This window comes from Excalfactoria chinensis, chromosome 12 (assembly GCF_039878825.1).
Source record: "Excalfactoria chinensis isolate bCotChi1 chromosome 12, bCotChi1.hap2, whole genome shotgun sequence".
Classification (NCBI taxonomy): domain Eukaryota; kingdom Metazoa; phylum Chordata; class Aves; order Galliformes; family Phasianidae; genus Excalfactoria; species Excalfactoria chinensis.
The window spans coordinates 16,039,123-16,066,438 of record NC_092836.1 but is presented as its reverse complement, the minus strand read 5'-3'; the positions used below and the strand labels follow the sequence as shown (position 1 = coordinate 16,066,438).

At 49.9% G+C, this 27,316-nt stretch overlaps 1 protein-coding gene across 4 annotated transcripts in view; it reads right to left on the bottom strand.

Annotated features, from left to right (window-relative positions):
• Positions 1–2,327: 2,327 nt before the first annotated feature.
• Positions 2,328–27,316, bottom strand: part of RBM6 (RNA binding motif protein 6) — a 51,424-nt gene continuing 26,435 nt past the window's right edge. For 2 of the 4 annotated variants that reach the window (XM_072347090.1, XM_072347091.1), the window contains exons 7-23: positions 17,018–17,092; positions 16,009–16,069; positions 14,861–14,929; positions 13,550–13,801; positions 12,883–13,043; positions 12,381–12,478; positions 11,939–11,984; positions 11,352–11,412; positions 10,320–10,411; positions 9,486–9,638; positions 8,470–8,559; positions 7,616–7,705; positions 6,757–7,020; positions 6,104–6,178; positions 5,463–5,560; positions 4,171–4,282; positions 2,328–2,612 (exon numbers count right to left, since the gene is read on the bottom strand). In XM_072347090.1, coding sequence (XP_072203191.1) covers positions 2,487–2,612; positions 4,171–4,282; positions 5,463–5,560; positions 6,104–6,178; positions 6,757–7,020; positions 7,616–7,705; positions 8,470–8,559; positions 9,486–9,638; positions 10,320–10,411; positions 11,352–11,412; positions 11,939–11,984; positions 12,381–12,478; positions 12,883–13,043; positions 13,550–13,801; positions 14,861–14,929; positions 16,009–16,069; positions 17,018–17,092 — 1,923 coding nt within the window. In that variant the 3' untranslated portion in view covers positions 2,328–2,486. The remainder of the gene's footprint in view (positions 2,613–4,170; positions 4,283–5,462; positions 5,561–6,103; positions 6,179–6,756; positions 7,021–7,615; positions 7,706–8,469; positions 8,560–9,485; positions 9,639–10,319; positions 10,412–11,351; positions 11,413–11,938; positions 11,985–12,380; positions 12,479–12,882; positions 13,044–13,549; positions 13,802–14,860; positions 14,930–16,008; positions 16,070–17,017; positions 17,093–27,316) is intronic. The other 2 variants (XM_072347089.1, XM_072347092.1) reach the window with 1 other exon arrangement.

The window sequence follows — 27,316 nt, the reverse complement described above, 5'->3', positions numbered from 1 at the left end:
CGGCGCTCCCCCCGGCACAGCGCGATTCCCGCATCGCTCCGTTACTCACCCGTCCGTCGATGGCAGCACCTGGGGCTCGGGGCGGGGCCGGGGGCTGCGCCCATTCCGTCCGTCGGTCCGTCCGTCCGTCCCCGCGTCCCGCTCAGCGCCGCGGTGCGGGCGGCTGTTGCCACCTAGCGGTGCGGGGCTCCGAAACGTTGCGCTCCCGCAGCTCCGCGGGGTGGGACAGAGCAGGAACCCGTCGGGTGCGGCTGATGGAAGCGTCGGGGCAGGGAGCCCTCGGCTGTGCCCGCGGGGTTGGGCAGGGAAGCCTTTCCCCAGCCGGGCTGATCCGGAGGAACGCGGGCAGGTGCGGGCTCCCCGTGTCTGCATTGTGCCAACGGGACACAGCCCGAGCGCAGGGCGCTCCCCACGCGCTCATACGGGCTTGCTCTGGGTGGGCTGGAGCTCTGCTCGGATCCGCAGCACAAGGGGTGGCCGTGACAACAGGGTGGGAGCTGCCCCTGCTGCTGCCCCCGGCTCTGAGCCCCTCCGGGACAACCCTCGCTTCTCACACCGTTGGGACAACGAACCTCCCGCAGCCGGGCTGCTCCTCTCCTTCCCCATCCAGCCAACGCATTGCCAGGGGGAACAACGCAGTACAGGGAACGCTGGGCCCATGGGTGCTCTGCTGCCAGGTTTCCCACCATGGCAGCTCCCAGCCTTCCCCAGCTCCATTTGGGACCAGCTCCATCTGGGACCAGCCCATCCTTCCATTGTGCAGCCGCAGGGCTCTGTCCCCTGGGGATGCAGGGCTCTCATTTCCCCGCTTCCTCACCGCACACCCAGGCGGCAGGATGCCGAGGTGCAGCGAGCAGCTGGAAATCCTCCCATGGAGGAAGGGGAGATGGCCAGACTGAGAGCTGGGCTTCCGTGTGGCCGCATTGTGGTTCTCAGCTCCATTCTGGCCAACCCCGGGGTCTGCAGCAGCTCCGACCCTGACGGCACAGGCTGAGCCTCTTGGAAATAGGAGACAAGTAATTAAAAGAGATCAAGGTAATTGCAGCGCAGCTGTGGTTTCAGCTGAATGCTCTTTGAAAATATCCTATCGATGGTATCAAAGCCAGCAAAGACACCAAAAAACATCAGCCCAGGTTTGGTTTGGGTTTCTACACCACCACCATGCCGGTATCCCCAGCAGATGACTGTACCTGCCAGCATTCTGTATCCATAACTGCACAAGCAGCGTTAGGGCTGGCTGCTCACACTCCACACCAGCCCTGTGTCCCTGCAACCCTCCCTGCAGACACTCGAGGGAGCCCACAGGTTTTCCCCATTCCTCCCCTGGCATTTGGAGGTGGCTGGCAGGAGCAGGCTGGGCTGCCCAAAGGCTCTCGTTTGGGATCCACCTGCTCTCTATTTCCACTCTAATTGAGCTCCCGGTCTGCGGACCCAAACGAACTGCTCCCAGCTGCTGGATAAAGGTCTTCATTTTAGGGCATGAGCGTTAAGACCCACCTGAACTTCCACACAGATCTCTAAAGCAAACTCCTTGAGCAGCTCCTCTCTTGACTTTGCTCTGGAGCCCCAGGACAGAGCACACAGTGGGTTCTCCAGCCTACCAGTCCTTAATAAAGGATGCTCCTTGCCCTGGGTGCACAAGCCTCACACCATGGACTCACCAGCACCACAGGTTTCCCTGCATGCTCCATGGCTGGGTGTAGCACTGAGGTACCAGCAGTGCTTCATGCCCCTCCTGGGTTACCTGTGCCAGAGGCAGAGCAATGCAGCCTTGACAGGTCCTCTGCTCTCTTCAGAAGCTGTTGGCTGCTGCAGGTGGTCCTTCACCTCCCAGTCTTGCTGTCTCCAGCTTCCCCACACCTCTGGTGTGTAAGCAGCAGCTGTGTGTGAGCCAGGGCAGCTCCATCACCACCTGCTGTAGGTTGGGCTCAAGGTCTGCTCCACGCTGCTCATCAGCACACACCGGTCTGCCCAGGCCACACTCAGCCCCAGCAGTGCTGTCCCAGCTGAGCTCACACACACACATACTCACTTTCATCATGCTTCAGTCAAACTGCCCTGGATACGTCCCTGTCCCAGGAGCTGCCCCTGCATGAACAGCACTTGGACAGGACAAGGACGGCTGTCCTTGCTAAAGGCCAGCATGAATCCCAAACAGGCTGCTCCCCATTTCCTGCCAGGTCTTGGGGCTGTTTTCTGCTCCCTGTCCCCACCAAGTACACAGCACCAGGAGCACCCAGCCCTGTCACAGGCTCCAGGCCCTTCCCAGCAGGCAGCTGAACACGGCAGGTATCCTCCAGAGCAACAAATGCCATTTCAGGCAAGAGCCAGCGCTGACAAATTTTCAGTTTTATTAAAAAACCAACCTAGCAGCAAACCCTGTAACAAGTCAAAGACAAAGGAACAAAAAAAAACCAACCCCGAGGGAACGTTACACAGAGAAAAGAGACGGAGGTGGGAGACAGGCTCGGGGTTTTGTCCACCATTTACTCCAGCTCCTTATAGCGGGCAAACATCACCCTCCTGACGGCGTCACGGTAGGTCTCATTGGACTGCCTCCTGTTGGGCCTCCCTTGGGCCCCCAGGCCAGGTCCCCTCTTCCGATTCTCTGCCTGATAAAAAACCCCACAATCACAACATATCTTAATGATTTCTGCCAGTCACCCACTGCCCACACAGCTTCCCCCCCCCCCCCGGGCTGCTTTGGGATGGCCAACCACTCCCGTGTGGATGGGGAAGAAGAGGAAAAGCTGCAGGCAACAAATAGAGGCAGCAAACACCCGGTGAGAAGCAAACAGCAGGGACTGGCTGTGGAGATCAGCACCTGCACAGGGTAGGGTTGGAGCAGGCAGCCAAAGCAGTGCCAGCAGACAGGAGGCAGCCACGTGCAAGCAGGGATCGAAATGGAGCAAAGGAAAGTGCCAGAGTGAGAGCTGGGCTCCCAGGGAGCTGTCTGCAGTTCGCTTGTACTTGCACAAGCTCAGCAGTTCTCTCTTCTAACAGCGTTCCCATGGAATCTAGTAGCTCACTTTGAAAGTCAACCAGTTTTTAACGACCGGCTTTGGCAGCCAGGGCCTGAATTATTCAGTAATACCTGCCAAGAGTCAACCCAGGAGATCTGGCCCAAGACTGAAAGTTTCTCTTGCTTTTAAGTCTGACTTCTCTGGATACCAGAGATGTGATCAATTAGGCTGGGAGATCAAAGTGTGCTGGGGTTGAAGCGGACACAAGGCTTTGCCCAGCAGGATTCGGAAGAGGGAAGAAAGCACAACTCCACATCTCTCTGGACACTTTGCAAAGCGCCTGTAGGAGCTGCACGAGGGCTGTGCCTTGCAGCAGCTCTCCCATCCAGGCCAGGGAGCCCTGACTGGAGGTCAGACCGCCCAGAGCGCATCCCTGAAGCCAGCTCTCCAACAGAGCCCATTTTATGGCCATAGGAAACTCTTGGAGAGGACTGAGCAACAGCTGGGGCCCGTCCCTGCTATCTGAAGAGGGAAGCTTGCCTTGTGCATGTGGGCTCGAGCCTCAAATATTTGCTTTTAATGATGTAATCAACTGCAAGCTGAATGTCACAAGGCGAGCTGCTCTGCAAGTTGCTCTGTCCCTCAGAGAGGCACTAACACCACACAGCAAGGCAGACAGGAGACAAACACACCACAGCACCGCTGCAGCTGCAGGGGTTCAGTGCTTGCACTAGGCAAGCAAAGCAGCCCCTGCCCCAGGCTGTTTGCTCTTGCTGTACCTGGGCAGCCTGGGCTGCTCACTGGGTAGATTCCTGCATAACAGCAGCCTCAGCAGCCATCGGTCCTTTGTACCCCCTTATGGTGTCACTGTGACTGTGTGAGCTACATGGCTGCACAGCACTGAGCTGGTGGCCTATTCAAACCCCAGCCTGGCTTTAGACAGGTATTAATTAGATCCTTACTCCCTCCTTACTCACTGTTGCTGTTTTCCACCCCTACACATCCACACAGACTCTAATCCCTTTCTTCTGCCAATGCATTTGCGGACCCTCCCAGCCTGCAGAATCACTCAGTGCACACACTGCTCTGCTAAGTGGGCGCCAAGTCTCACATCCTGACTCTTGTTGGAGCTCAAAACTGCCTCCAGCTCTCTGGGGAGACCAACTTGAAGAGCAGTGATTCATTCTGATGGGAAGGTAAGACTCACCTCCATTGGTGATGTTGTACCCTGCTGGTTGTGACCGAAGCCCTTTTTCCACCCCGTGGACTGCAACATTCGGTTTCCTTTGTTGTTACTGTCAATCCTCGGGTCATAGTCACTGGAAAGGAGGCAGAATCAATTGTTCAGCGTTGCAACGCTTTGAAAGCATGCCAGAGTTTTTTAGCTCTACTATTAACACCTTTGCTGACATTCAAACCTCCCCAGAGGGGTATTTCAAGTTGCTTGCAAGAAGTACACCGCCCAAGGAAACCAACACGCTGCAGGGTTCAGACACCTTTGACCATGTAACTCCCTGCTCCACCTCAAGGGATAATACACGAGGGCACAGGAAATGAGCTCAGGCTCCAAAATATTTACAATACAAGGAGTCCAGAATTCTATGCTTGAATTTTAGCAACAGCGAGAAAGTGAAGCATAATCCCAGCTGCTCTGCTAGACCTTTCTTCTCTGCTAGTGCTGTGAGCTCTGTGGTCATTGTGAGACGTCGATGCAGACACCCCTTCTCCCACCTGGTCATTACTCATCCAAGACCACAGTTCAGAGTTTTCAAAACTGCTCTGTACAAAAATAGCTTTGGACATTCAGGCAGGTTCTGCTGTCTGGCTGCTGACACTGCACACAAACTGCTTTAGTTTACCCACAGCTTTTCCAAGAAAACAGAGGGAAAAGAAGACAACTGCTAGATGTGGAGGGAAAGGCCAGTTCTGAGGTGCTATACCAGAAGGGAACAGGCACATAACCAGTTCTGTCTTCAACATATGCCCAGCAGTTGCTCAGCCCACTGGAACAGCACAGACTTTCTTCCTCCACCTACTCTGAATGAGATGGAAACAGCTCCCAGCATTCCTCTGAGTCAGAAGAACAGATGAAACACAGCTCTGCTCCTTCTTCCAACAGCTAAACACCGGGACAGCAGGTCAGCAAGTGCCCTAAGGATGAAGTGGATGGGAACGGACTGCACTCTGCTCCCTGTGCCTGTCCAGGCACACTCAAACCTGCCATCAACCTGCCATTCAGTATCTGTCTGTATGTCCCTGCTTTTCCCTCAACCCTGACCTCTATGCACTACACAACCCTCACCCTCTGCTGCCCCCCCCAAGAAGTCCTATAGCACAACAGCTCTGTGCCTGGGGGAACTCCATTCACAAGAACCACAGCTTGGCTATTTCTCTCCAGCATCCACCCCACTGGCCAATTCTGGCCCTGGTGTGCCATCAGCACACATGCCATGCTGGCACCAGCAGCCCTGAAGACATTAAACCAAAAGTAACCATTACCTCTCTGGGCCCCGATCGTATCTGAATCGTTTCCTCTCCGGTGAATCCATCTGCTGGAATTTCTCCCTCCGGTCATTTCCTTTGTCTTTAAATCTCCCCTTTGTAACAGAAAGAACAAATTAAGCACAGGATCTACAAAGGATTGGACGGTTGGTTATGTAGGCATGTGGAAATCTATCCTGGGCACTCACAGATCTGGGATGTTTCTAGGAACCACAGGGCACTTATTCTGTCCTGATGGTATCTATTGGGCAGATCCAGGTCTGTGGTTGCAGCCTTCTTGCTATGGCAGCAGGAGCAGCTCTGCTAGCTTCTAAGTGTTCCATCTCTGCCATTCCTGGCCAGGCAGCAGCAGCCCATACACTGCACCAGCTTTAAATAGAAATCTGGTTTCCACAAAGCCCAGAGCCCAACACAGGCTGGCAGGACAAGAAAACCACCACTTCTGGGAGGAAGGAGACCTACTCTTGAAGCCATAGCACTATTTACAGGCCCAAATGCAGTGTGTGCCTACAGTTCAAGACTCAGTGGGAGGCAGCAGAGGCCCAGGCTATAGGCAGAAGTGTGTAAGTGGAGGAGGTCATGCCTGAGACCAACATTCTCCCTAGCAGACAGAAATCCGCCCACCACCACAGACCCACCTCACGCTCCCTCTTCTCCAAATATGCCAGTTCCTGCTCAGATCGTTTGATCTTCATATGGATCTCCAGGTTTTGCTGGAAGGAAGATAACAGAACCAGAGTCAGTAGAGGACACAGGCTTTCAGGGTCACTTGCTGTAGACATAAAGAGTACAAATAATGCACCAAGCTCCCGCAGCTGCACTAATCCAGATGCAGCACCTTCCCATGAAGCCATCCTGGCCTACCCATAGGGATCAGGAGCCTGTCCTATATCACAGCAGGAGAGGCAACCCGTCCTATTGTCCTGTTATAGCATGCATGCGGTTTGGTCTTCCTAGAAGCAAGATCTCAAAGGCAGCACAGAACACAGGAAGGTATTCCTGAAGTTCTTACTGCTATCACACTTATATGTACCAGCAGCCCACTCTCCCAGCCCTGAGCTTTCTCACTATAGCTTATTAAGAAGTCCCACCCTGATGTTATGGCACTCTTGTAGCAGGAGCAAGCAGCTCACACAATGCTTTGAGCAGAGCTTTCATGGGAACTTTGCCTGCTACTCTGTCAAACTCAGAATGGCTCTTCCCACACATTTCCCCCGTACATCACAAAGCTGCTGAGCCAAAGGCAGCTCGCATCACACGCGCAGCTCCCATTGCCACCAGCTCCCCATACCTTGTGCAGGTTGGAGAGCTGCTGGTGCTTGATGAGCACTTCCTTGTTGGGAAACTGCCTCCTGCACAGCAAGCAGGCCAGCTTATTCCAGTCAGTCAGCTTGTCGTCGCTGGCCTTGGCCCTTCTCGGCTGCTCCTCGCGTTGTGCTGGTGGGTGAGGAGATGGCAGCCACTGCACCTGCTCTTCCTCTTCCTCCTCCTCTTCATTGTCACTGTCTCCTCCATATTCTCCCAGAAGACCAATCAGGGGGTTCACCACCTTGGGCTGCGGGAAGAAGCAGCAAGTTTGATTTGTAGCACCACACCTGCTCTGCCATGCTAGGGGCCTAATCCCCAGACTATCTACTGTCTCCATCCTAGCTCAAGAGCAAGAGAGCAGCAGGATAAGCAAGGAGTGGAAAGAAGCAGGCTGGCCAGCATTTAAGCACCAGCGAGTAGAAGCTGTTCCATTCTCAAGTTGGACTATGCTTTATTGCCAGGCTTTTCCAATCTGCCACACATCTAAGCATGAGAAGTTGACAACCGTAGTGGTGATCTGGTATGGAGTGGCTATCAACTTCATCCTCCAGCAATGGAGATTAGAGATGTTTTCCCTTCCTTAGTTTGGAGGCAGATGTAAGAGTTTCTCTGCAGCAAAGAGATCCTGCTTAGATGCCACTAACAACTTTCACCATGCTAGAATCCTGCAGACAAGCTCAGCCTTATGAAGCAAACTGCCTTTGCCATTCAGTCACCAATGCTTCCTCCACCAGCATGAGAAACTGGCACTTCTGCCACCCAAGGTCACAGCCAGGCTTGGGTGAGCTCCCTGGACACTTCTCTGGGCTCGAGCAAAGCAAAATTCCTATAGAATGTCTTACCCGGGCTGCACTCTCCTCCTTTTTCACAGAGGGAGGTAATGGTTTTTTAAAGACATCTTCTGCAAAGAACTTCTCCTCTCCACAGTCATTCTGAAACAGCCAAGATCAGGTGTTAAGACTGCCACAGCATGAACCCAGTGCATGCAGCAAACTAATCACCCATGTAAGAAACCTCCAGGGAAACAAAGCAGTTGAAAGAAGTAGTTTTGGTGGGAGACATTCCAATTCCAGGCATCACCAGATGCATTTCTCCTGGAGCTACGCTGTTGGTTTCAGAGACAGCTAAAGCAGCTTGCCAAGCTGTTTCACTCGCTTTATGCTGGACTGTGATGCTGACTGGACTCCCAGTGGCCTTAGACCAGCAGTGGAGAGTGCACAGGGCCAGTTCACGTTTAGGCACCTCCATATGCTCAGATGTGGGTGGGAGGTGCAAATTAACCCCTGCAGCCAGTCAGCATTGGAACAGAAACACAGCGCTACACAGAGTTACAGTCTTATTTCCCTGTGAGAAAAGCCATCAAGCAAAAGTACAATAGGTAGGGAGAAGTAATGATGACACTTATTTTCCTGCTGTATCTATGGCATAATATATGGCCAGGCACAATGCAGCTCCGTGGCTTCAGGATCTTCTTCTGGACAGAGAACACCAAAGACTAGTTACCCAGCACTGCAACAGGATGAACCTGTGATGCTCACTTATGCGTTCAGCAGCACAAACAGAAGGTTGGGGTGATGCTTCATGTCTACAAGTTTTGCAGAAAACTGACCTGAGTCCCCAGACATGATCTAGTTTAGTTGTTCATTAGCTACACGTGCCTTGAATGGAGAAAGTGAAGCTCTAGGAAACATCTTACCAGGCCTGCAGTTTCGTCCTTTTTCAAAGAGGGTGGTAATGGCTTTTTGAAGACGTCTTCTGTGAAGAACCTCTCCTCCCCAGGTTCGTTCTGAAAAACCCAAGATTAGGAATTAAACCATAGTAAGCACAGAGTCGGGGTGCAAACAGCAACCAGGAAGCCAAATACTGAGCATCCAGAAAGCAGACAGCTGAGAAAAACAGTGGGAGAATTTCTGCTGAGGATGATTTCACACCCTGCTCAGCCAAGACCAATGTCTCTCCTAGGTTGGTACCGACACCAGGGCCAATTATACCCCCCAGGTCTCAGCTCACTAGGACAAAACACGCCACAGAGCACATGCAGGGCAGCAGGCAAGGGAGAAAAAGTTTCTACAGTTGTGACTAAACCACTTCTACCAACTCTCCTGGCACTCCTCAGTCCAGGGAACGTATGTCAGTGTGGTTGAGGGAGATCCAGATTGAAACACCCATGTTTAAACTTCAATTTTGGCAGCTAATCCCAGCCTCTGCAAACTGGGGAGATAGCATTTGCTTAGCATTAAATAGCACTAACTCATGACTGGGGCTGGACTCTGGGATGTACTGTTAAGAATGCCCAATGCAGACTCCTATCTACATTTGATGTTGGTTCATCTTTGCAGTTCATCTTCACCATTTGCCTCATCCTCATGTCTGTGATGTTTGGAGGGGGCAGGAACTGCAGTTATTGTTACTATCTGACTATATTCAAACAGCCTTACCATTATTTTGCTTGCTCTGTTGCAATAGCTGGGTGCTTTCAGTAGCGTGAGTGAAGTGCCAGTCTCAATGATGCAGATGTTTCTGCAGCCTTTATCATAAGGAAGGGATGAGAAGCCCTGACTTAAAGTCACAAGGCAAAAATTTCAGGAACTTGTCCCTGTTTGGTCACAATCACGTTCCTGACCTGCTGGTGACCCCATGAATTTCATCACTTGGACTCCTCGATGTCCCAGACTCAGATCTCAGACCATTCTGACTACTGGAGGGAATTACCTTGGCTGAAGTATTTTTCCCTTTCTCTTTTTTGTCCCTATTATCCCTGCTATGTGGCTCCTTCCTTTCACTCGTCCTTTCTTGGCTTCCATGTTGCCTCTTTCTGTTCTCTGGAGGTGATGAACATGGTTCTCGGTCTATTGTGACTTCTCTCTGAATGAGGCAAAGAAAGAAGAACTTAGCCAAAACCTTTCAGTCTTCTTACTGGACTTATCAACCTTATAGGGCAAAGGAAACCAGCACAGTGAGAAGGGACTACGGAGTCTCAGACAGCTGAAGCAAAGGCTTCAGGACTTTGCTGGGCAGCAGAGTGTCTACTACAGCCAGGTCATCTGAGCACTGCCCTGTTTGCACAGAGCACAGGCATCTTCAGTTGCATGAAAACAAGATGACAGTCCCAGAGGACCTTAGCAGATGGCTCTTTTTTGGCATCCTTGTAACTATTTCTGGCCAGACTCAGGGAGCAAAGAGACAAAAATAGAGCTCTGCTCTCCATCTTTGTGTACAGTCACATAACATGCCTTCAGTAAAATTGAGCATGGATGCTCTCTCTGTAAATCTGTGCAATGAAGAGCAGATCAAAAGCCTTCCAAAGGCTTCAGAGGTCAAACAGGCAGCCACGGTAAATGATTCAACACAGCTGCTGAGCTCCTAGCTGCTCATTAAAGTGACATTTCAGAACATGGAACTCCTTTATACGGGTCAGAGAACTGAGAGAAACAAAGCTCCCTCTATGCTGCCCTATGCTCGCCTTCTTCAGGTTGCAAAATCTACATAGAGAAGGGCAGTCTGTAAGAACATCCAGTGTATAAAGCTTCGTTCCTATGTGCTCACCTGAGTCCTGGGGTCATAGTACGTTCCAGCTATGGGATCGTAGTAATTCCCAGTTTCGGGATCATAAATGTATGTGGACACATCTGATGGAGCTGAATGGAGAGACAAGAGTTAACACAAGTAGTCTTCCAAATACAGAACTTGCCTTTTACAAAGACAAAAGTAAATCCTGCTCTGGTGAAAGGCTCAAGAAATCTTCTCTCCTGGTAAAGACAGGCAAGAGAATCCTCACATTGGTCTACCTACGTATTTTTTTCTCTGAGGAGTAATAAGGTAGTGGGGTTTTCACCATTCTTCTGTTACAGGACTATCACAAAAGCTCATCAAAACACACTTACAGGGAGGAAGAGCTGAGATCACCAGATCATAACACTGGACTGGATAAAGAAACAAAATCCTGTAATTTCCTAACAAATGGGTTAATGAGTACAAGGCACTGTTTCCACCCACCCTTGGGAACAAGGAAGATCTGTGCTCTTATAAACAAGCCTCTGTTTAAAATGATGACACTCCCCACATCCCTTCCGCCCGTGGGTGCACGAAGGCTTGCGGAAGAAACAGAGCGACCTGTTTCTACAGGAAAAGCCCAAGGCCCTGAGGGTATGGCCATAATATGAGCAATGTTGCTCATTTCCAAAATGTTATTTAAAGGGAGCTCAGTGATAGCGTATATAAGTGAGTTAAACAATCAGGAATGGCTTTACAGCCACCAGCACCACTGGTGCAGTGTATATTCTTCCAACTCATCTAGCAATTGCCAGGCTGATTTTATCCCATCTGTTTGCTGCAACAAGGAAAAAGTAAGCAGCAAGTTTAATTTATTTGCATGTAGCTTTTGCACAGTAAGAGCAGAGAGAAACCCATTATCAGATAGAAAAATGTGACTAGAATTTGGCAAAGGAACTCAGAAGTGGGCGTAGCAAACAAACCTAATCTTGGCCTTTAAAATCCTCTTTGGCTGATTTCTACATGTCAGTACCCTTTTAAGGAAGAAAAGTCTCCGTAGTAGGAGTGAGGCAGAGCGTAACTTACACTGTGCTCTGGTGCGTCTCTGTGATTCGCCACCCCTCCTGTCTCTCATGCCCCTCCTGCCCTGGAAGAAGTGAACAACACAGATCAGAAACTCTCATACATCACATGGCTTCTCCCTCCCACAGGCCCAAAGAACAGGAAAACATCCATTTAGCTACTCTAAATAGAACAAAAGCAGGCCTGACTATTCATTTACAGAACTATGGACGAGACACCTCCATCTCCCTTCAGCCAAGTACTCATGGCAACACATATGAAAGCACCAGGCCCATTCAGCATGGCCCTGCAGCCCCGCCACACTCTGTCCAGGAACTGAGATGAGCCAGCATTAAGTCATCTTCCCAAAGCAGGTCATACAGTAATCCAGCCCCAAACTCTTTCAAGCAGCATTCGTGCTCTGACCTGCACTTCTGCATGCATTAGGATTCTGTGTAGTGGATGAGCAGCACAATAGAGTACACCCAAGCATCATCACCATACCTTCAGACATTGCTTCAGCAGCACAAAGGAAAAAAGCCTAACGAAGTCAGGCATGTCACTCTTGGTGCTTCCTCCCTTCCCTCCCAGCTGTAGCCGTGCAGACCTACCTGGTTATAGTAGGAGTTGTCTCCATGCTCCCCGTAGTCATTCCTACTGAGATAAATGTGGCAGGTTAACGTCAATCTGGTTTCACATTAGCCTCAGTGTACTCAAAACAATCAGCAGGAGCTATGAAGAAAGACTACTTTCACTGGCCACACGTTGGACTGTGCCCACCCCAGGAAACAGAGAGGCTTTGCAGATCACTGGCCCCTTCACAATGGGACATGATGGCTGGACAACAGAAGGCCACTTAACACAATGGTTATTCCTATGCTGCTCAATCTCTGAAGCTTCTTCCAGCTCTGTTACTTTTGCTTTAATTGTCAAAATCATCTTAAGTTGTAGGAACATCTGTGCTAATTCGTGTGCCAGCATCTGCTTTGACAGCACAGCTCTGGCCTTACAGCACAGCGCAGAGGGCAACCCTACTGCCTCATATGGCCGTACCTTCTCCTCCCTGTAGCAAGATTCACTTCCAATGTACGTCCATCAATGCAGATGGGGGGATCCAGATTCTGCAGTATCTTTAGCAACCTCAGTGCCTCCTGTCAAAGCAAAGGAGAATTTCACAGCCACGTGAGCCCTCCCCAGAGCATCCCGTTAATTAAGATTCTTGCCTTTTGCACACAGAAATTGTTGAATTCAAGATCCCTACAAACCAAATAGCTGAGCAAGATACAACCAAGTTTAGGAGGGTCTGCAAAGAGGCATACTGAGAAAGCATCACAACTTAAAAACAACAGCCTTTGGCTCTTAAGGCCTGAGATCAACAGAGGTATCAGGTGTTCCCTGTATCCAGCCAGACAAGCAGGAGAGCCACCAACACTCTCCAAGAAAGATGCTTCACAAGTACAGTGACTTCCTATATTCTTTTATTCCTGTGTTTTTTCCTACTTCTGCCCGCCAGACACGCCAACAGGGAGAGATGTGAAGACAGGAAGCTACTCACAGCATGCGAATCCAGCTCAATGAAGCCGTAGGTCTGCCCCATCCGGCCAGCTTTGTTCTTCATGATGCGCACGTTGGATGTGGAGATACGCACATATGGAGCCAGCAGCCCCACAATCACTTCTGGTGGGGTGAACCGAGTAATGCGCTTCAGCATGATTGCTGAGAAGGACAACGAGAGGTGGCCCGAGAAGAAAGAAAAATATATGTATATATATTCAAATCTAGGGTTACTGTAACAGCAAAGGTAGAATTAAACTCCTCCAAAGCAACAGCAGGGCTTCTTGCAGTTGGGTCTGCAAGCCTTCCCATTTTATCTCCCCAGCTTGCTCAGAATCCTCCCTCTAACTCTCCACCTTTCCCCCTCAGAAAACAGAGCTGAACGCAGTCTCCACCTTGGAGGAGCTCAGTCCAGGCTAAGTTATGGCCTCAGAGAGTTTTGCTGCTGTGTTAATTTAGTTGTACCATCCTGAAGACAGCTTGCCCGGAATTAACTTTTTAAAGGGCAGATTGCCAGCACTTTAGGAGCTGGACAGCCCACAGTTACTTGATGCCATAGATTTGCACAACAGCCTCCAGAGGTCTTAGAGAAATGCTGCCCTTTCTGCAGATAGGAGTGCACAGACAGCAGTCCAGGTGAAGCCCAAATTGGGTTCTCTGCCACTCACTTCTGCTTCCTCCGCCTTCCTGTGGTGTGGCTTCTTCTCCTTCCCTCTGAGGAGGCAGCTCCTGTTGCCTGTCCATGTCCCTTCTCTTCTCCTGTGAGGGTCGCCGTTCTCTCCCTTCATCTCTTTTCCTTGGCTCCTGTTCCTGAGGCTGGCACTCCTGCTGTGGATCAGGATCTGAGACCTGGAGAGGCTGCTTTGGAGATCCTGGTTGTGCTGGTAACTCTTGCTCAGGTTTTTCAAGCTTTGTCTCTGCTGTTAAAGAAGAGAAATGGTCTGGTTCCAAATACGGTGCTTCAGCACGTACTTTTTCTTGTGCTGTTTTCTGCTCAGAACAAATGTTCACCTCAGGAAAGGCCTATTCACCCTATTCTGTCCTTTGCACATCCCATATCTTTATTCTCTGCAGACTCAAGGTGCAGAAAGGGCAAGAGAGATGTGCAGCTCATCCTTCCACTGCTGTTTCACATCAGGTTCCTCTGCCTGACCTCTGCAGTCAGAGATGAGGCGTTCTGACCTCATTTAGGACCAGCTCTCGCCTGGACATGTGTAAATAAGGATTAGTTTGGATACGGTGCACTCATGTCTGGGAAACCTACACAGCTGCGATATCCTTACCATGTCTGATCTATTCAGGAACACTCTGTAGCTGAGCAGTCTCAACTAATGACTGTCATCCTGCTAGAGGAAAACTGGGTGCACACACACACATCAGAAATAAAATCACTGATTTTTATTAGGTCCCTACTTACCACAAATGAGGCACTGTGATGTGGAAACACCCTGCCCCTAGACTAGCTACGTGATAGACAGAGGGTAAATCCTATCAGGTTTCTGAGCTTGAAGGCCTCTGAAGCATCTACCTTCACTTCAAAAGAGATCCCTGCCTGAGTTTCTGATGCTGTCAGAAAGGGAAACCTAAGCTGTGGGGCAATAAGGTCAGGTGTCACCAGCCCTGTATGTGCTGCTGAAGTCTGTTTCCACAAAGTAAGGAGTGAAAGAACAAGCCCTGGCAAAGTGAAGCTTCACTCTTTAACATTTCCCAGAGCACATCCCTGCTCTCATTGTGTTTGGGCAGTGAGAAGCACGGCAGAACACAATGATTTCGCATGTAAAGACTGGGAAAACAACACAGTGGCTTGCTTGGCTGTCAGCACAGCTCACCCCGTGCATGCATGCTCTGCACTAATCTGTCTCCAGTTTGCAGAGGCTTGGCTACACTTTATATGCAGTACCTCACATAGAACTTGCAAATGAAACCAAATTAGACAGACATAAGCACAATCCCAGAGATGGGGAGAGCACTGCTCTTACTGAATTCTTGCTCAGATGATGCATCTTCTCCCTCAGGACAACCTTTGGACTCTGAGCCTGTTCTGTTCCCTGTTAAGAGAAGCATATTAAAATTGATTTCAAAACCAGCAGCCACTGTGCATGCAAGAACCCATGCAAAGCTGCAAAAACGAATGCTTATGTGTAGAGCCTTACTTTATTTCACCTAACAATTAACGGATAGTCATGGGGAGATGACCTTACCACAAACTAATAATCAACACAACAGGCCAGTGTGAAGCATGCAGCACAATCAGTCTTCGCAGCGTCTTAAAGGCTCAATTTATTTTGCTCCTTGGTAGTGTTTATTACAGTACACAGCTGTGGTGATTAAGGGGGCCAGCTGTGTAAATTCTGCCTTCCTAACACCAATAGAAGAGCCACAGTGCAAGGAAAGCACAACATCTACTGGGGGAGCGCTTCAGCAAGTAAGGAACTCTGCATCTGCAGTTATTTTAATGCCCTCCTACCTAAGGTGCATAAGAAACAAGAGATATCAGAAGTCTGCTCAAGGATGCCAGGGAAAAGCTTACAGAGGGCCTGGAATACCTGCTCAGCCCAAAGCAATCAGCCCCTCCAGGGAACGTGTTCTGGCTCTCATGCCATCCCACCCAGAAGTGCTGGTAGGAGAGCAGGAGCTCCTGGAGGAGCTGAACTCCTTCACACGTGCTCCTTACTGTCAGCAAGGTGAGTTCAACAGTTCACATGCTGCATTCACCCCAAGCCCGAGAACCTCAAAAGAGTAACAGCAAAACCATGCAGCTGCATCTCCCAAGGAAGGGGGGCTGGGGGATAGCCATGTCACCTGCAGGCAGCAGCACGAGCTCACAGACCTGGAGGGCACACAGCCTGTCACTCTGGATGGAGGGCAATGCCAAAGCAACAGGAAGAAAAGGCCTTACGTGGTAAGACACCAAGGCTCAAAAGAACAGAGACCCTAGCAGCAGCATGCAGCACCTTTAGTGTGGGCAGAAAAGGGACCTAAACGAAGCAAAATTAATAATGCTCCTACACAGTGCTCAGCCAGTTCCAACAACAAGGATGCTACAGGGAAGCCAGAAGGCAAACTTACTTGTAGGGGCAGATGAAACTTCTAACTGACCTGGCACGGGAGGACCAGATATACTCACCATCTCTCGGGAGCTTGCAATAGGAGCAGGAAGATCTGTAGCCCACATTACACACTTTGCACTGCAATGGAAGACGTACAGCATGAGGAAGTCATGTTTTGCAGATGTGGTTACAGCCTACTTCAGAAGGTCAGATTCTGATTTGCTTTCAGTAGGTAAGTAACAGCCATAGAGAAGTTATACAGAGAGCCAGAGAGGCAGGATGGGTGATGGTAGCTTTGGCTGGGATGGAAAGGGAACTTTCCAGCTGGGATTGCCTTGGGAACATGATTTGCACACAGCTCTGTTCACACCACAGAGGAACCCCTGAAAAAGGGCTCTGTCCCTCTCAAGTGATGCTGGGCTGAAAAGCTCCACACTGGACACTATGCTGCTAGCCATCCTGTTGTTTGAAAGGAGACTAAGTTACCAGGTTTTTCTCAGCTCAAGCGGAGACAAAGTCCTTCTCTGAGTTAAAAGGCGCTTGTAGATGGGAAACACAGCTGGCAGTCAAGCAGCTGTGCTGCCCCACAGACGGGTCAGTTCCAGCCTGAACTAACCCTGCCTGCACTTGCATCTGATTCCACACTTCCCTGCTGGATTTACTGCACTCAAAGGTGTGCGGTCACAGGTTCCTGAGTGCAGACAGAGGGAGAAGCACTGCTCCACCAGTGAAGGCTCTGGTTACCTGGGGAGTGAACCAGAATGAAAATCTGCTCTATTCCAGCTGGTGGAATCACTGCCTCGTTTGGGGCCAGCAGAAATGTGCTATGCTCCCTGCATGTTAAAAGAGAAGCACTGCACAGGGACAAGGCTGCTCTGCACACAAAACTGTGCTACCTGTACCAAAGCAACACAGCAGTATCAAATCAAGGCAGGGAAAAATACAGAAGTTTAGAAGAGAGCTTCAGAATACACATTATTCTTAAGGACTTTCAGCCACTGAGCATAAATTTAATGCTCTCTCAGCTGCCGCTGCCATAAAAACCAGCAGGGGAAGCACAGTGCAGCTCTCTGGTTGCATACTTACACGTTTGCAGCGCCAAAACTCTGGGCATAGGGTGTACTCAAGGGTCACTTCTTCACCACCAATCGAAAGAGTTCCCTGTTGAGACAAGGGGGTATATGACGGATGCGCCCAGCAGACGGAGATTACTGAGGCAAAGAGAGGGGTTAAAGCTCTGCTTCTCAAAGGGTTTGTGAGTGAAGCAGGCTGAGAGGAGGAGGAAGCCTCTGGTTTGGTTAGCTGGAGCTCTGCCGTGGAAGTGGGAGGGAAACTGCCTGTGGCCTGCTCTAGTGTGGGGCTACAAAGCTGCAGCCTGACGCCAGAGGAACCAGGCACAAACACCTCCCAGGAAGAGCAGAGACTGTGACCAGGGCACAAGGGGGGAAACAGGCTGGGAAGGGGCAGCTGGCCAGACTCCTCCACCACGGCCAAACCGGACTGGCCTCGAGGGAGCTTCCTGAGGGGGAATAAGCAGAGAGCAGGGAGGGTTCACCTGACACAGACACAGCCTATGCTCGGGCACATGGGATGCAGGCTGAGTGTCACCATCACACGGGATGCTGCAGCCATCAGGAGACCCAGAGCCAAGCCCTGGAGAGCAGCCACCTTCAGGCTGGTGCAGAGAGGTGCTGGGGAGCTGTGCATGGCCCCATGCCATTCTGGGAGTCCCGAGTGAGCTGGAAGCTCACCAGGTGCTCTGACCCAGCAGCTTCGTCATGCTGAGAGAACACAGAGCAACTATAAATGTGAGCAAACAAGCTCCCAGGGTTCTTGTTCAGAAGTCACGATACACCCATGCATACATCGCTGTGACAAACGTGACAGAGATGCTAGGGAATAAGTAAGGCAGGTGGGAAGAGTTCATGGGAGGGAATCACTCGGATGACAGCACAACAGCAATCTTTTACTCCTCCAAAAAGAGTGCAGAAAAGAAAGCTGGAGATGAAAGGCACTACTCAGGCAGCGTGCCACCACCTCCCCTTTTTGGCAGCCTGCTTTTACACATCAGGGCTGTTCTTTCCTACCAGGCCTACAGGCACTGAACACCTCGGGGGTTTCCTCTCTGCCACCCAGCTTTTCAGGCTCTTCTCTCCAGACTTGCTTCGCCTTGCCTTACAGAAAGCCGTGCTGTTCCCAGACCTCACTGAGGTCAAAGCTCTGCCCATGGGGCTGCCGGCCACGTTGAGGTGGAGGTTCCCATCCCAGGCTGGGCACCCATCACATCACACACAGGACAAGGGCCTTGCCAGGAGAGCAGGCCAGAAGCACCAGCCTCGGGGTGGGGAGAGAAGGCAGGGTGCACATCCTCACCAGCACAGCCTCCACTGAGCCCTGAGTCAGGGCCTCGGGAACAGCCCTGCCATGAGCTCAGAGCAGGGGCAGCTGGGGCTGAGGGTGCTTCCCCAGCAGGGCAATGCACACAGCTTCACCCTTCCACCAGCTACTGAGAAGAAAAGTTGCCAGAAAGCCTTGGGATTATTTTTCTTTTTACAGAAGACAGTTTTGAAGCGCACGCGGTGCTGCTCTCTGCTGCAAATTCATTTCTTGGAGACTGCAGGAAAGTGTCACTTGCATAATTAGTCACTAATTTCCTTAACACCCTGCTGACTGCCTGCTCACTTTGTCAAGCTTGCTCTTACTGCCACTGGCTTCTGGTACAGACAGCTTTGAGGCTGCAGTCATCATTTAACACACAGAAATGGGTGCTTTGTTCAGGACACACAAGATTTGGCAGCTCAGTGACTTTAAATTCCTCCGTCCCCCGTTTTGTTCATAGACCCCATCCCAAATATTTCCCAAATCCTTATTTCTTCTAATCCCCGCCACTTCGCATTGTATTTTAGCCACATCTTCTTCCTTTTCTCTGCAAGATATTTGGGATAGAAACAGTTTTTAGTCGAGCAGATCCTTGTGAAACAGTGAAGATCCTGAGAATATTACAGAGAAGAATGCAAGAGGGAAAAAAGAAAGGCCAAGCAAGGTTACATTACACCACAGCAGCACCCAGACAGTAACCATCTCTTCCATCGACACGCTTTATCAGGGACCCCTCTCCTTGACTCACTAAGCCTGCTAGTTCTCCCTGTGTATTCCCAACGCTTCCGAGCAGCCTGGCCTTTTCTTTCTAAATCATTATGCTACAGAAATGTCTCTTTGGTCCTCCCAGCACAGAACCTCCCCCTCAAACCCAGCTGTAACACAGCGTTGACTCACCAGAGGGAGGTTTCAGAGGCAGAGTGGCCCCGTGCTACTATGGAAATGAAATGCTGAGGTTTGTGAGGGCACCAGCAGCTTTTGCTTTTGTTTCCTCGTTTCTACATTCAGAACAGAGCATCAGAACCTTAATGCTGGGATCCACGTTTCAGGCTGCTGTCGGATACCTTTCAAGTGCTATTATATATATATATATATTTCTGTTTATGGGTCTGGTGGAGTTGCAGTACTGGATTACAAGTGATACAACGGTATGTAAACTGTTGCAGCTAAAGGTAACCAAAAATCTGCACCACCTGGGATAACAGCTGACTGCCGAGCATGCAAACACCAGGGCAGCAGACTCCGACCATCTGAGCAGCACCACCACAGTGCCTGAAGGAGAGATGCCATGGAACCACACAGCCTGTTTGCAACAAGCACACACAGCAAGCAGAAGCTCCAGAGCCCTTCAGTGAGCTGTGACATTAAGCCATGGAACCCCAAACCCACAAGAACAGGTTACTTAAAGAGAGGGCAAGAAAAGGGAAAATCCTCTAGCCATCCTTTAGTTTAATCTCCTCGCAATCATGCTGCCTTAGCCATCTTCCATCCTGCTCTGTGCAGAGCACAGCTGGCTCACACAGGCAGGGGAGGCTGCGTGCTGCCGAGCACACAGGGCCAGGAGCAAAGAGCAGGTTGGGTCAGAAGGGCAGGCATGGCTGCTCAGCTCCCAGCCAGCGTTCTCGGTTGGCTGATGTTATGTTCACATTTGTTGTCAGACTTCTAATGATGATGACTGGGAGCTGAGGATGGGAGAACTTGCTGGAAGAGCGTTGCTGTGCTCTCCAAGGCTGGGATTGAACATGCAGAGCCTCTAAGAGTCATCTAGAAAGTCTGAAATGCTTCTGGAGCGCAGCACGGCTCCTCAAGTCAGTCCACTCTTCTGCTTTTGCTGAATTTATGGATCTGTGATTCTACAATTCCATCAATTGGGCCAAACATTAAAAACGGCAACAAAAATCTCACTTCAGAGCCTCTTACCAAGGAGCTGACAGCTCTGCAGGCATCGCACCCCACAGGTCGCGCTTCAGCAGCCACCAAGTGCTGCCAAACAGCACGGAGATATGGCTGCAGCATGCAGTGCTGCTGTGCAGGATGGCAGAGATGTGCCCAGGCTCTCCTCACCTGTGAGTCTCCAGATCCATAAGGATTAGCAAGGCAAAATTTTCTCCCTGGCTGGATGGAATGCAGCTCATGGGAGCACAGATTGCACTGTCCCATGTCTGTCAGAGATGCCTGCAGCCCAAGCACACCATACACAGGTCTCCTCCAACAGCCGGCTCACACACAACACTGAGCAATGCTGTACCTGATCACTCCCTTATATTGTTCATCCTCTTTGATCACATGGAAAATATCCACACCATGAACTGAGAGCTTCTGGTGTCCATCTTGCTAAGTAATAACCAAGCTGTAATACTGACATAGTTCCACATGTTTAAAGCGAACTGAAAATATCATTTCCAACCAGACGTAATGATTATGGCAAAAGAATGGTTATACTAAGCACAGAAAAGCAGTCAAATTAAAACATCAAGATTAACCTCACTTACATGACGTTAATTCAGTCCTCTTATGCACATTTACTATAATTAGGATGGTTATCCAAAAATCATTACACAATAACCATTCAAACATGACTCTGATTAATGACTAGCCTTTATTGCCTCAGGGAGCCTCGGGTCATAGCCAAGGAGGCAAAGGAGAAGGAGGCAGAGGGAGCCCACAGCCCCAGCAGCACTGCTGGCACGGTAAGCGCTCACCGGGCAGCACAGCACGCAGAGACAAGGGGCTGGCAGCAGAGTCAGCTGTATGCAACTGCAAATCAGACTCTGAGTTTGGATTACAAACCGCTCCAATCACACCACAATCTATGTGACAATCTCATCCCGTGTTCCTGGCATGGCTCATGCCTCTGCAGAGACGATGGATGGAGGCTGGCAGAAAGAGCACGATGCTCTCTCCCTCAAGGGGTTCATTTTCACATGCAACAGAGAGGGTCAAACACCTCCAGTCCCACTGACCCTCATGGAACTCACCAGACAGCACCTTCTGGGGACGGAGCAGCAAGAAACCTGGGAGGGTAAGAGACCAGCTGGAAAACGAGACCATCTCAGCCACAGAAGCTGGCTTCTCATTCCAGTTTTCCCATATGCTGAAGTTTTTATCTCTGAGTTCCTTGGCAGCTGCTGTACAAGGGACTCGATCCACAGAGCAACAGGCAGCGCATCTGCTTACCTCTGACAAAAAGCAGATGAGAAGCTGTGAACCCACAAAGCACAATCCATCTGCAGTGAAGCATTTAGAAAACAGAGCATGGCACGGAGAGATGAGGAAGCGAGCAGTCTGCTCTGCTCTGGGTATTGCAGTGATCTGGCATTTCCTACAGCAAAGGTAACGCCAAGCAAATTTCCAGTGGAGCGGTACGTTCCCCAAAGGCTCTCAACACCACTCAGGAGCTCCCTGAGCACCTGCAATGCAGGGATCTCTTTTCATTGGCATAACCTACCAGTGTGCTGCTGCAGAGCAGCCAACAGCCATGGGCTGGTGCTTCCAGATGCACAGGGGAAGGGGTGCGCTGACAAGCAGTGGATCCTTGGGGCATGGTTATGTGGCTGAGTGGATCCAGCCAACCCTCCTATGTATTTCTGCATATCTCCATTAAGGCCAACACTGCCACAAAGCCTGCAGAAACACTGTGCCAGAGGTGACCTGGGAAGAAGGTAAATTTGGCTCCTGGGCATCAGAAGTGCCAGGGAGCTGAAGAGCACATGGAATGACTTTGGAGCATTTAAAAGCAAAGCGCTAGTTTCAGCAGCCATCTGGCACCAGTCAGCAAGGTGCTCAGAGCTCAATGCCTTCACTGTCAGAGGAGGCCTGAGACAGACAGCCCAAAGATGTCCTCGGCAATCCGGAGTTAACAGAACACAGCTTCAGACACATCAGTGATGGGCATGGTAAATGAAACGGCATTAACCCAGCACAGAGGCATTAGGAGGATAACCTAAAGAGTCCTAAAGATATAGCAGCTAAATATAACGGATTAAGATGCTATATAAGGCTCATCTTATCCCAGACAGCCCTCTGTGCCTCCTTCCCAAACTCCTTTCACACAAACCCCACTGCCCACCTGCACTGGGACCATCCATTAGGACATACAGATGTTCCCATACAGCCCTCCCTTCCTGCCCGGTTATCCAGGCAATGCGTCCTTTAGCAGAAATTGCCAGTCTGCATTCTTATTTCCACAGACACCTTACCTACCCTGCAGAGGCACCTCTGGTTTTCTTCCTATGATTTCTAATTCCCTGGATAACAACCGGACTCTCCTTAAATAAGTCTCAATATCTTTCTACAGCTCATCCCCCCCCCCCCCCCCACCGACATGCCTTCCACAAATACACACAGAAACTGCCTCTCAAACCGTGCCAGCTCTCTACACTTCAGTGCCTGGATTTTTGAACTCCAACTCCCTTCCAAGTTGATGCTCTCCAAGTGCTTATCTTTTAAATACAGCATTTGCTTCACTTGTTAGCACGCTCAGTCCTGCTCCAAGAACGCCACCAAAACAGCACAGGCAGGCTGCAAATTAGGGCTTCAGGAAGGATGACAGCTTTGTATTGCAACTTGAGAAAACAAGCAATATGCCTGGGACTCTACATGTTCTGGGTCCAGATTTGGATGGTAGGCGATACGATTAGCTTCTGCATCTTGTCCCTTAATGAAATCTCAACACATCTGAAAGGTTATCTTTGACCCAATGAGGCAGAGTGGATCTTTCGCCTTCCACTGAAAGCCCAAACTTCTCCTTTGCCAGTTAATTATAATCTCCAGCTTCCCTCCTCACAAACAGCTTTTCTGAACAGGGCACCTTTGCAGAACAGCATTATGGGATCAGTGAACAAATAGGAACATCTTAAAAAGAAAGCCATATATAGTCAGAAGAGGACAGTGATGGCCAGGAGATAACGCCTTAAAGTGGGCCAAATTCCACACACTGTTGTTACTGGTGGGGCTCCCAACCCACAGCTAACAGAAGCATGGGTGGTTAAGGGTCTATACTATGGAGTAAGCTGAGAAAGTCACAGATATCAAACATTTCTTCCAGCGCCCAGAAGAGCATAAATCAGGTTGTATCCTCTATTTGAAAAGCATACATAAGCTATCAACAAATAAAGACTATTTAAACATATAACGCATTGAGCGTAATTATTCATAGATGGCTCTAGGGAGGGCTGCATATGGCTCTGCCTCATCTATATACCCCTTTTCTCATTCCTTGTGGTCTACTACCTGGGCTGTGTTTGGACAACAGCTGCTTCAAAGACTCCCTTGGCTCTCAACACAGAGATTTCCTCCCTCTCTCCAAAATGCTGCCCTGGTGCCTGGGCACATCCTTCAGTACTTTGTTAAACGACCACCTTCTTTCTCAAAGGTCACCTCGCCCCTTAATGCTGTTAAACAATAACTAATATTAAACACATTAGCACAATGCAATTGTATGCACTAATCCACCCCAGGACCTTCCGGCTCATTTCCCCCAGGGGCACCTTACAATTAGCAACAGCCATTAGGAAACTGGGAGAACAATGAGGAAATGCCCAGCTCCTTACTTACATATTGGACACACGGTATCAAAACACTGCCAATCAATCCCAGTGCAGAATCACGCTGGGAAAAAGTCAGCCTGGAAAGCCCTGCCTGAAAAGGGTAAATGTATTCCTAGACAATTCAGAGCATTTTGTTATGTATTTAAAGATCCCACAGGCAGGCTGGCGCACGTAGCCATGAGAATAGGCTCTGAATCCAACGCAGCTTGACCCACGTGGTGAATGGAGTTCAGGATGTTCTGCGCAGTAAAAAACATTTGCAAAGAACACGTTGACTGTGTAAGGGCAGCTGAAAGGCCCCTCCATACCTCAGAGCTCACTTCTGCACCCGCTGAATTAAGTACTCAGAGCCATTGCTGGCAATGCTTACCTTGCAGGCAAGCTCCTTGGAGGACATCCTCGCTGCTACAAGGAAAAGACCCCAGATCTATGGAAGAGGGAGCAGCTGTGTGGATTAAAAGGTTTTGTCCCTGGAGACCTCATTCCTCAACATTTCCAAGCTCTCATTTAGTGGCAAAAGCGAACACCTGGTGCTGACTCTAAAGAGGCCAGAGAAAGAACCAGGTGAGCCGCCAGGTGAAATGCAGGAGCAGCACCAACACTTACCCATGTCTTCCAAATGCTGCTTCCCACCACGTCACCGTGACCCTGAGGTGACTTTGCAAAAGCTACACCCAGGGCCCTTAGCTGTCACACCAAAACAGAGCCACAGGGCACCTGGCATGTCTTCAGGCTGAGTTTCTCCTGCCAGCTTGGCATGGATGCAACATACACCCGTGAAAGGCACAGCTGCACTAGATTCCAGCAGCCCCTCCTTCACAGAGGTACCAAGCTGTAAGAGGTTCAACCAGGCAACATCAGGAGCAGATCCACAGCCCTACCTCCTGGCATGTACCCAGAAGTGCTGAAGGAAGAGCTTAGTGCCTTTGCAGGGTGCAGGAGGCAGACGGTGACAACTCCTACGAGGATATCCAGGCTCCGAGGATGGGTTACCTGACCTCAGCTCTACAGGAGAGGACTCCAGATTTCAGCTGCTCCTCTCAAGAATCAACTTATCAATTGATATGCTTACTACTAAGAATTGTCCACTCAACATTCTGGAGTTCACTACTTACATTTAATGACTGGCCCAAGAGACACGGGAAGGAAGATGACAAGCAGAGAAGCAGGCAGTGGGACAGGATGAATATTGGTCCCACACAAACCACACACTGTCAGGGCAGAGGGAAACCCAACACCCAAACTCTCCTGTCCTGTGACATAACAAGTCGGGAAGACTCAAATAGACCTTCAAAAACCTATGGCTATAAACATGAAAATACCTTACTTATACAATTAAAACACCAAGCCAGCTTCCTAGTGAGAACTCTCAACCTGATCTGACTTGTAAGAAAGTACATCTCGGGATTCCGAGGACTTCAAAAATTACTTTCTCTGCTAAGTCTTCTCCTGAGATTCTCAATGGAAAAGTACAGCAAATGTTTGCTCAGGCTTTTGCTGCCATCCTGGCTCAATCTGGTACGTGAAACTCATCTGAACATCGCTAATTTTCTTTTGAGATGTGGACTGTACATCACAAAACTCAAGATTTCCCCTGCTGTCTATGAGAACAGGAGAGAATCACTTTCCTCTTCCTGTTCTAAAGAAGACAGCCTCAGAAATTTAAGCACTTAAATCTCATGTTTTCAGCTTTATAGCCCTGATCCTCGTTAAAAATGTACTTATTATGTGACACACTTGATTTGAGACCACTTTCCTTTTGGGGAATGTGGCTTCTGGAGGCTGCTTGCTCATCCTGTGGAAGACGTGACTAAGCGAGTGTTTGGGTGGGATGGAGCAGCGGAGACGCAGGAGGACGCTTGGATGTGGCATCTGGTAGTTGTCAATGCACACACACCGTGCAACAGTGCAGCAAAACAAACCTCAAGGCAGAACGCCACTTCACATCAGACATTTCAATGCAGCCCGTCAAACCTCCATATCTTTTGTCGCTGCGGAAAGCAGGAGGAATCTTCCACCTCCCTTCTGTGTCTCCTCATTCAAAGAGGCTTCAGGGTATTTCCCCCACTGCCCTGCTATGAGGGTAGTAAGAGCCAAACGTACCATAAGCTGCTCGCATAGGAGTGCTGAGGAGCTCTCAGGTGCTGTCCTGTCCATCCATGCTGAGTGCGACGGGTGCGATGTCAGAAGGAATTCTCCCTCTCTCAAGTGAGAGGAGCATGGGAAGTTTGTGCCTTTCCTCTGGAGCACAGAGGACGAGAGACGCAGAGTGACAGCAATGCTCCAGATTTCTTCCTGCAGCACAAAGTGCTTTTCATACGTATTAAAGCTTTAATAAGAGTCCTGAAGCTGCCCTGTGGTTTGAGGGAGAATGGGGTGGATAATACTGATTCCTTCTGTGTTAAATACCCGTTTCCTTGCTGCCTGTGATTGATGCATAACACACACAATAGTCCGTTCACAGGGCACGTCAACCCTCATTTCCCACTGTAATCACGCTCCAATTCTAGTCAAGAACATTAACATCCCAGTTACAGTCAGATGGAAACAGAAATTCACAAGTAAACGCTGCTGTGATCACAGCCATAGCTGTGATCTTGCATCGCTGAACTTGAAACACCTGAATTTAACCTCTTGCACAATCCTCATAGCCTCACCAGCAAAAGACAAGGTACCCTTTTTTTGGACGTACCCCATCAAGGAACCCAGACCTCCAACATAAACTCAGCCAACAAGAAAAGAGACCCAAATCCACATCTCAACTACATTCTGCTCAGACTGCCGATCAGAAGCACAGTTTATACCAAAAAGCAGAGCTTCTGCAGAAAAGCAGCCTGACTGTCATTCTCTTAAGCAAAAGAAATTGTGCTTCTGCCTTTCCTGATGCCACGGAGTATACAGCTTGACTTGTTTCTCAGCCTCAAGACCCGAGCTTTTACCTTCCAGTTCCAGCATGACGCCAACAGCTCACGCAGCAAGGACTGGAAAAGCAACCACCAGCAGACAGCACAGAGGATGAACAAACAGTTCTGGTGCCGAAGCTAACAAAACACGACTCATCAAGTGAAAACTGTAACAACATTTTGGTGCGCTCCCACTTCTCAGAATAGGCCAGATGGAGTTTTAGCACTGGAATCAGGCCCAAAAGCTGGTAAAGCACTCCCTTGACATTGCTGGGAGTGGGCTGAGGACTGCCATCTCTTTCACTGTGACAGGTCCTATGCAAACCACTATGCTAACGCTGTGATAGCAATTGATCCTGCTATGGAAATGGAAGTTACAGTGTGCTCACTTAGGCGCCTTTATTCATGTAAGCTGAACCCATGCAGACGCTCCTCTCTCACCGCTTCTGTACCCTTTAAGTCATTTCAGTCATATCATCCACTTTCAAGAGGTACACAGGGAATTTCTGAGAGTGCATCTGCAGTTTTGTTCGTCAGCAGCTCACTTAAAGGAT